Source organism: Muscardinus avellanarius (genome assembly GCF_963383645.1).
Source record: "Muscardinus avellanarius genome assembly, chromosome: 3".
NCBI classification, from domain to species: domain Eukaryota; kingdom Metazoa; phylum Chordata; class Mammalia; order Rodentia; family Gliridae; genus Muscardinus; species Muscardinus avellanarius.
Window position 1 is genome coordinate 149,418,676 of NC_137788.1, and position 10,366 is coordinate 149,429,041.

At 36.6% G+C, this 10,366-nt stretch overlaps 1 protein-coding gene across 3 annotated transcripts in view; it reads left to right on the forward strand.

Moving 5' to 3' along the window:
* NTRK3 (neurotrophic receptor tyrosine kinase 3) overlaps positions 1-9,759 on the forward strand; it is a gene marked incomplete at both ends in the record, with an annotated part of 365,601 nt that extends 355,842 nt beyond the window's left edge. For 2 of the 3 annotated variants that reach the window (XM_080692446.1, XM_080692447.1), the window contains 2 exons: positions 6,095-6,253; positions 9,574-9,759. In XM_080692446.1, the coding sequence (XP_080548572.1) occupies positions 6,095-6,253; positions 9,574-9,759 (345 nt within the window). Of the gene's footprint in view, positions 1-781; positions 824-6,094; positions 6,254-9,573 lie in introns of all 3 variants that reach the window. The other variant, XM_080692445.1, reaches the window with a different exon arrangement.
* Between the last annotated feature and the right edge of the window lie 607 nt (positions 9,760-10,366).

Genomic DNA, 10,366 nt, shown 5'->3' on the forward strand with positions numbered 1-10,366 from the left:
AACATATTTTTAATGACCTGCATGTTCACTTACTATATCCTAGATATATTTACATATCAGTACACATAGCTCTACTATAGATAGTCCCTTTTCACTGCTATAGAAACCTTTAATGCTAAACACATTTTTGCCCTGAGAAACTATGGAATAAATATCTTCAACCAAATTGTTTTGCTTACAGGAGCCCATTTTTTTCTATGACTCCTGTAAATGACATTACTGGGTTCAAAGGCACTTGCTTCTACAGATTCTACTAAGAATCTGCCCTCTGAAAGGTGTCCAAATATGGCCAATGACATTGAAGAGCAATTCCTCATACCCTCCCAAGCACCAGGTAACATACGTCCTCTTCAGTTTTCCTCAGACGACATCCAGAAACTTGTCTCTGTCATTTTGATTGGCATCTATCTTCTTCATATGTCTGTGGCCATCGGCAGCTATTTTGTGGGTCATTTGTTCTTCCTCTACACTCATCTTTCTGTTGGGTTGCTTTTTCTAACTAATATGGAGCACTTTGCGTTATATGGATTTTGGTTCCCTGCTTGTTACATATATTGCAGATATTGTCTGTCATTTCGTTATGATTACTTTGTCTTTTGTCATGCAAAAGTATTTAATTTTATAAGTTAGATCGCAAAATCTTATCCTTTATGTTTTAACCTTTATCCTAAGGTTTCTTGAACATATGTCTGATGGAGAAAGGCCTTCCACTCCTAAGGTTATACAAATACATTTGAAAGTTTTCTTCTAATATTATTATTGTTTTGTTTTTTATGTTTAGCTCTTTAATCCATCTGGGAATGATTTTTGTATATGGTGTGAGGTAGGTATCTAAGCGTATTTTTTTAATGAACAGTTCATTGTCCCAACACTTTAATTACTAACCCATCATTTCATATATATTAAATTCCAATATTTACACATGAGTCTGTCTCTAGACTCTTTAGTTTGTTTCATTAATAAATTTGTCTATCCCTATTCTAGAATATAGTGTGTTCATTGTGTAATTTGATAAAATGTTTTGCTATAAATTTGATAAAGCAAATCTCCATCATTGTTCTATTTTAACACTTTTTTTAATTAAGCATTTACTATTTGGGATGAATTTTGGATTCATCTTGTTGGTTTCCATATGCCATTCCATTGGGGATTTTATTTAGATTGTACTAAATTTTACATGAATTTGAGGGAGGAATGAGAGGCTTATGATATTGAATCTTCATATCCAAGAAAATAATAAAACTTTCTATTTACTTAGGCTTTTTAAATTTAAATATACCTCTACATTTTCTGTTAATGTTAATATCAAGGAACTTTAAACATTTTATTGCTATTGTACAAGCAATTTTCTTTTGCACTATATTTTGAAGTGATTGCCACTGGTGTATAAAAATAGTTTGAATATTATGTGTTCTTTTTATATCTGAGTAACTTACTAAGTCATATGATAGTTTTAATTGCTTTTTAGTTAATTGTCTTGAATAGTAAAATTATACTAGCCAACAAGCAATTTGACTCTTCCTTTTTAATATTTTATTTTATTTTTTATTCTTTCTTTATTGCATTGGCTAGGACCTCAATAGTGTTTCATAAAGTCAGTAATAGAAGGTACATTCTATACTTCTAAGGTTTTCTCAGTTAATATATTTAGTGTGTTGAAAAAAGGAAGTTACTTTGTATTAATAATGGATTAGGGCTTTTAATCACAAAGGACTATTGGAATGTTTTAGCATCTTTTGAAAAATATGATTTTTCTTTTATCTTTTTTCTGGGTTTCTTTCCTTAACCCATACTCTTTCATTTTATCTTTCAATTTAATAAATGAAAGCATACATTTCCTAAGGTTGAGGCTTTCTTTAATTTCTACTGAAAACCTTATTAAATTATCATATAGAATTATTGAGATATATTGTTATATGTTGTTATATATATTGCTGTTATATATATTGTTGTCATATGATATATAATTCAGATTTGGAGCTAATATTAATAACAGAGATAGTTTTACACATAGGTTAAATATCTTAACCTGTATTTGTATATTTAAGGATATCATTTTTTGCTTTGAAAAAATATGAATAAGATATTAAATTGTAGTCCATAAAATTATATGGACTTTGTATTAAACAAATGTATAAATTATTTTACCATAATTTTAATGCTTTTTGTGTTGAAGCTTTCTATTTTTTATTAACATTTACTAGTAAATCATCACTGCATGTGTACTTTAATGTTTTTGTATTATTCTTAGCGCTTTACAATTGTCTCCTCTACATACCTTATTAACTTTGCCAAAGGCCGATATACTTTTTGAAAGAACTAGCAATTGATAGAATAGATCAGGTCTGCTTATTTTTACTCTTTTCATTTTTTATTTTGCTTTTTTTTATACTTGTTAGTATTTTATTATTTGGTATTTATTATTTCCCCTTTATATTATTTATTTTTAGGTCTTTACAACCATATATAAATACTTTGTAGTACTGGGATTGAACTCAGGGGTGTACCTCCAAGCTACACTTCAGCCTTATTTTATTACTATTTTCAAACAGGATCTTGCTAGGTTGATGAGAGTCTCATTCCTTGCTGAGACTACTATCAAACCTACTATCCTCCTATCTCAACCTCGCAAGTATATGGATTGGATTACAGGCATGTGCTACCATGCTTTGCTTGCCTTTTATATTTAAACCTTTTTTTGTGTGTGGTGGTACTGAGGTTCCTGGAAGCCCTTCTACACTCCCAGACCTATTTTATACTTTATTTATGTTTGTAAACAGGGTCTCTTAAGCCAGCGGGGCTGGCTTCGAACCAGCGCGATCCTCCTGTCTCCACCTCCCAAGTACGGGGATCACAAGCGTGTGCCACCATGCCCGGCTGGTCTTTAATCCTTTTAAATTTAGTAATATTTTAACTATTTCTTAAATAAATGCTTAAGTGCTGTATTTCCTACCCACCCCCCGTTACTTTTGCTGCCTTTTATAGCTTCAATAAATAGCACTTAGGCTAATCATATAATAAATAGTTTTAAATGATATTTTTATTTATTCCTTACCAAAGAGTTTTTAATTGCCCAAAGAGAACTCTTTATGAAATCATTCTTTTGGTCAGCAACTTAGTGAGACCCTGTTTCCAAATAAAGTATAAAATAGCTCTGGAAGTATAGCCCAGAGGTAGAAAAGCCCCTGGGTTCCACCCTCTAGTACCACCCCCCCAAAAAAAATTATTATTTTGTTAATTTCTCTTACTTTATTTGATACAGGAAATGTTTTCTTATTTTTATTTTACATTTTTTTATAGAATTTTGCATGTCCTTTGAGATTGCATATGTTATTGGTTTTTATAAATATTTTAGGGTAATTTAAATAATTACTTTTTAAAGATTCCAGAAGATATACAAAAATCACAGCCGTATCTACCCATCGAAACTCATTATTTGTATTTTTTTAATGTGTCTTCATTTCTGTTGTCACCTTGAGCTTTTAATCTGTGAAAGAAATGTTTTAGTTTTCCACTATAATAATAGTTTTGTCAGTTTCTTTTTATTTATAGTCCATTTTATTCTTTATATATTCATATTTTTATACCTATTTAAATATATTTCATTAAATGTTGATTTGTTAATTGGAACATAAAAGTTTTTGATTATCATAATGATAAATTTTTCTATCTTTATGACACCAAATATGATATAAACCACTTTGTTTCCATGTAATTCTTTCCACCCTAGATTTCTTAATATACAAAAATATAGAAGAATATAGAATGTGTATAAAATAATCAATAAAAGAAATGTTATTGGTCACATATATGGGTATATATACAAAACCATGTATATATTATGCATTTATGCATACCCATCCATATATATATTTACATATATGAATGCATAGGTAAATTATATTTTTATTGATTGCATTCTTGTATCCATTTATTTTTAGTATTTTCTGCAATTTTGTTTTAGATATGACTTTTCTAAATAACATACATGTTGATTTTTTACCTCAATTTCCCTCTCGAGAGGTAATATAACTCATTTGTACCTATTGGCTACAGTCAAGTTTTTAATCTTTTTCTTTTTGTACTTTTTACTCATAACTATTGCTGCTCCCCTTTTTTATAGACTTTTTGGCGTTGGTTACAAAAGTTTGGCTCTATTTTCCTAAAACTGGTTAAGAAGCAAATGTACCATTTCTATTCTTCTGGAGACTGCTTTAAAATTTAAATATTTAAATTTAAACTGTAAGCCAGGCATGGTGGCACACACTTGTAATCCCAGCATTTGGGAGGCTGAGACAGGAGGGTTGCAGTTCACAGACAGCCTCAGTTAGTGAGGCTCTTTGCAACACAGTGAGACCCTGCTTCAAAACAAAAAGTAAAAATTAGGGCTGGGAATGTAGCTCCAAGGTAGAATACCCTGGGTTCCATCTCCATTACCACAACAAACAAACAAACAAACAAATAAAAATTTAAACTGTTAAAACAACAATTGGTCAGTATCTATAAGCTCCTTTCCTTCCTTTCTAAATGATAAAGCCCTTTTCTAGCTTTTAATTATTTCTGCATCTAGTTCTCTATGCATTTACAGTTAAAATTATCTGGAAGTTTCATTCTAGATAAATATGTTAGTAGTAGCAGTGGTAGTACTATTAGCATTATTGGTATTATTTACTTTATGTCTCTATTTTACAGGAGGCCCTTAGTAAAGGTATTATAGTTGGTCACTTAATTAGCAACAATTATTTAGTTTTAAATTGCATTTTTGTGGCTTATTTCTCTGTACTGTTTGTATCCAAGTCATTGTATATCTTGGAATCTCTTTTTTCTTTTTTCAAATACAGTTTTGATTGATTTCAGCCACTTTATTCGATAAAGAGTTGTGTGTCGTGCAATTTTAGAGTCTTTGCTTATCCAAAAGAAACATCTTCAGTTGTCGTTATACTTGATAGAGAGCTATCCGGAGTATAAAATCCCATTTTGGAAGTAACTTCTCTGCAAACCTGTGTTATCAATTACTTTCTAAGATACTTCAAGTGGATCAGGCAAACATGACTTACCTTTTTAGAAACAAGATTGCCCATTTCCCATGCCATTCTTTCTTAAGTGTTCATTATTCTTACTCCTCCATCTGGTTCACCACAGAAGTGAGAACTTCATGTTAAAATATGACATTTATGGAGAACTCTTTTTTATTTTCCAAAGGGAAGCATTTTTGTATCAACAAATTTCATGTATTAGCCCAAAGTTTCAATTTCTGAAGCTCTACTCAGTAATGAAGCACTTAGTTCCCAAGTCTTAAAACAATGATAGAAATTTTATTTCACTTATGATACTATTCCAACCTGCTGGGCAGTGAACATCACCCTGATATTTTCTTCAGGATAAGATGCTCCTAGTGTCTGCTAGTCATTTTCTCTTGCTCTTGACCCTCACACTATTATATTCACAAATAGCTGATGGTTTCGTTAAGCTACTTTGACTTCTTGAGATCTTTCTAAGCACCATCATGAATTTTCTTTCTGTCTACCTGATATCTTATTAGTACATGGTCTTTCATTCTTTTGAAATTTTCTTATCCCCTTCCCTTGAAATCTTAAACTGGACAAGAATTTCAGGATTGCCAGATAGAAACTAATGCCATAGCTCTACAGAATAGATGCTATGGAAGCTGTCCTGCCTTCTCCATCTTGGTCAATGAGTCTCATTTGATATTTGCAAATCCTAGATACTTGATGATTTTCTCAGTGGTTCTGCTGACTTCTTTTGGAAGATTTTAAGATTTTACCATAGTGCCAGGTTCTGAAACTTTCTCTGTAACTTTAGATCACCTGTGGTCTTTGTTCATGCTCCGTGTTCAAAGACTCGCCTTGCCTCCGTGTTATCTCTGACTGCTCCCCTAGCTGCCTCTGGTATTATAGTTTCAGATGTCAGAGTCCCCACTTGACCTCTGATACAAATTGAATCAAGTTATGGGTATCTTAGAATGTGCTGCATGGAGAATGCTTCTACACGTGAAGAATGCAGACAGTTAATTTTCAGGCTACTGGCTGTAGCCACCTAATCACACTATATGCTCTTTCTTGGCCCCTTTTAGGTGGGAGGACACACCATGCTTCCCATCCGCTGGATGCCCCCTGAAAGCATCATGTACCGGAAGTTCACAACGGAGAGCGATGTGTGGAGCTTCGGGGTCATACTTTGGGAGATTTTCACCTACGGGAAGCAGCCATGGTTTCAGCTCTCAAACACAGAGGTAAAACACAGGGGGGGAGGCATGGGAATCTTGATTTGGAGGAAGGCTGATAAAAGCTATCTCAGGGCCAAGAATTGGACATAGTATGCAAAACCTCAAGTGCGGTTTGGAGATGGCAGAGAGAAAGAAGGTAGGCTTGAACAGGAGGGAATAACTTCATAGTGGGGTGGGGGGAATCATTAACTGTAGGAAATGTGGTCTAATTGTGAAAAGAGCCTGGAATCAGATGACTAAACTGAGACACAAGTCGCGGTTCTTTTTGTTCCGCTACACTTGAAAATTACAAATGTTTCACTAAAACAAAGAACAATTATGAGCTTTTCAATTGTGCCATCTTGTGGAAACACCTACTACTAAATATGTCCAAATAATCTGGGTTCTTGAAGGTTTTTAGCATGCCAGGCCCAGGGACGAAAAGTGGATTGGGGGGTCAACTTCATATAACGGATAGAGCAGACTTTCAGGAATAAAGTTAATCATAATAGTAAATGTGTAACAGTAACAACAACAACAATAAGAAGTATGTTAAATTTTTGTAGCTTAAATGTGCTATAACAATAAAAATGCTACGTGATAATAATAATAATAACTCTTATTTAGCACTCAGCACTTCCCTAAGCACTGTAGCTAGAGTAGTTCAGTCATTTTCATATAAACACCTGTTGAGATTCAGGACAAAGAAGGGGGGTTATTTGGGGCCTGGAGTCAACTGGCAAGGGTCTCAGAGGCAGAACAATCCAGGGTAGGGAGAGAACCTGGGCTATGCCCTCAGGATTCTGCTGCTTCCAAAGCCCATAGATGCTTCTCAGTTATATGTGGGTCAGAGCCACGTTGCCTTAGGGAATTCAGTGTGGTTCTTAGGCAGTGAGGGGCTTAGTCTCTCTCCCAGCTAACCCATAAAAATTGCAATTCATTTAATGGTCTCTGTTTTCTGGTAAAATTTAAGCACTAGGGGCTTTTGATATTGAAGTCTTATTTCATATTCAAGAAAGTGTTTTTCTTCTTGGAAGCTATGTTCATCTGTACTCTCCTATGTCCTGACCACTTAATTAAGTGAATTTCAAAGACTGAAAGTAAGGCATTTCTTTACATCTGTAATGTCTTAACCATTCACGAGCTCAATGGGGCCTGACCATACTTTTCAAAGTAAGACAAAGCATTTAAACAACCTTTTAAAATAAGGTAAGAGTACGTGTCAGAACCCATTCTTTGTAAGGTTTAAAAAATATTATCGCTGGGAGTGGCGGTGCATACCTGTAACCCCAGTACTTGGGAGGCTGAGACAGGAGTACTGCAGGTTTTGAGGCCAGCTGCAGCAACTTTATACGCCCCTGTTTCAAAATAAAAAATAAAATCAGCTGGAGGATTAGCTTGGAGGTAAAATGCTTCTGGGTTCAAGACCCAGCACACACACACAAAATTAGCTAATCTTGTCCTGGCAGGTGGGGCACACATATACATGCACATACATGTGCATAAATATGGGAGGAAAATATATACATGCATATACCTGGATACAGCTTCCATCTAGTTTGGTCACCCTAGAAAAGAGGCTACTATTGGTCTTAGCACAGGACTTATCCTGGATACCTGAGCTGGCTCACAGTAGCTAATGGGGTGTGTCTGGTTCCTTCTAAGACTGCCTGGTGAGGCACTGGCCTTGAAGGCAGGCTTCCTGCCCCCTGCCACCACCCCCCTCCACCCACTGCAGAGCCAGGCACTGGCAGTCACAGATAATGGGTTTCTCTATGGAAGTCGACATCCTGGATAGTCCTACAGTAGAAGAGACGCTACTGAGTGCTTTTGATCTTAGCTTCAGCAGCTGCGACTGCAGTTTAAACTGGCTCCTTTTTCCTGGATGTGAAGGTAACAGAAGTGAAAATGGGACTTTAATACCAATGGGGAATAGAAGCAGCTGGAGACCTATCAGGCTGGCAAAGAATGAGCCTAGTGGGCCGTTGCATACTTTGGGGTGAACACACCCAGGAGGGTGCTGACACATGATGGCTTGATAGGCCATCCTAGATCAGAGAAACAAGAGATGAAACCCAGGACATCAGAAAACACACAGGAAAGAAAAATAAATTTAAAAAATCAGCTCTCTTGCCTAATTAAATAACGGCGGCAGAGAGGGGAAAGAATATTTGTTTAGCTTCTGAACTGGAGATGATTCTATGTATTTTTTTTTATCATCACAACCAGTCTTCACATTTGGAAACTGAGTAATAATTTCCTCAAAGTTCAGCAGTAGTAGAGTCAGAGAAAAGTTAAAACTAACCTGAAAACTAGGAGATGAAACCTGTAAAATGCACATATGCAGTTTCAGTAGTGTCTTGAATGGGGGATGTAGCTAAGTGGCAGAAAACTTGCCTAGTGCATGTAAAATCCTAGGTTTGATCCCAGCACTGACATTTACATATATATATATATATATATATATATATATATATATATATATATATATGTAAGTTAAAATTACTGGATTGGATAAAGCCTACTAGGGTTGTTTCACCCATGCGTTAGTAATTTTTTTTTTCTATTCCTCCTCTTTAGTATGTCCAGCCATGTAGAGACTTTTCTTGGTTTCATTAGGTCCTGGTGACACTCCAAGGAAGTAGTTAAGGTGGACGTTTAATTCCCATCTTAGAGACGAGAGTGATGAGAGTCCTTAAACTTGACTGACTTGAATTGGCCACCAGCAGGTAGTGATGAGCCAGGCATTAGAGACTTTAAAAGAAACAAGATATAGGGTTTAGTGCAAAGAGCAGAAAAGGATGGGCCTCTCTTGGGCTCAGAGCAAGTACACAAAGGCTGGGACTTAGAGGGAAGCTTGCCGAGAAGTGGCCGCAAAGGGGGTGTAGGTTTACAGGGGCTGAGCAGGGCGTAGGTATATAGGAGGCAGATTCTTGAAGGGATTTCAAAGTCATACAGGTTCATAAGAGGGGAGATGACACAGTCTGAAGCCCATCTCCCCAACCAAGTGGAAACTGAATGCAATTCGTTCAATCCAGGTGAGATTTGGACTATAGAAGTAAAAGGGAAGAGTGTAGGGGAAAGAAAACCATGGTAAGAGTGTAGGGTGCCCTCTTGGATGTCAGTGCAAACCTGGTCCAAAGAGCAGCAGTGTGTTCCCCATCCTGTGCTGTCCATTGTCCCCAAAACCCATGTGCAGCATCCAGCCTGGCCTTCAGCCTGTGCTCGTGGGTACCATGGCTTTGCACAGAAGTACATTGATGGAGCCAGTGCCTTTTGCTGGGTACCAGCCAGAGGGCCAAAGCTGGGCTGTGAATTTAACTTTCTTGCTCTCCTCACTCTTGCAGGTCATCGAGTGCATCACCCAAGGTCGTGTTCTGGAGAGGCCTCGAGTCTGCCCCAAAGAGGTGTACGATGTCATGCTGGGGTGCTGGCAGAGGGAACCCCAGCAGCGGCTGAACATCAAGGAAATCTACAAAATTCTTCATGCTTTGGGGAAGGCCACCCCAATCTATCTGGACATTCTTGGCTAGTGGCGGCTGGTGATCAAGAATTCATACTCTGTTGCCTCCTCTCTCCTAGTCTCATATTTCCCTTCACCACCTCACGACACCTTTCTTCCATCCTTGACTAAAGCGAACATCTTCATATAAACTCAAGTGCCTGCTACACATAGAACACTGAAAAAAAGAAAAAAAAAGAAAAATAGAAAGAAAGAAAAAAAAACCCTTGTAAGGCAGTTTGGCATATATATACATATATATTTATATATCTATCTATCTATATCTACAGAGAAATTACCTTCTCTAACACAGAGAGAAGCTGCTGACACAGAAAACCATGAGACTTTAACAACTCAAAAATATTATGAACGCAAATGAAAATTCCCTTGACTTAAGCTGTGACCCATTCTCTTCAGCTCTGGCTTTCCGGAGCAGGTGACCTTGACCATGCAGAGAGACAATCTTCGCTTTGGGATGGGAAAAGGTAGGGTGGCGAGCGATCACTGCTGTGCATGCGTGTCACACTGAAAGTGCAGCACAGGCGCATGCACAAGCCACATCACTCCTACTTGACAAGAAAATGATGTCAGAAGACCGGGGGCCTTGGAACCACTTCAAGCTGGCCCCTAACTTTGCC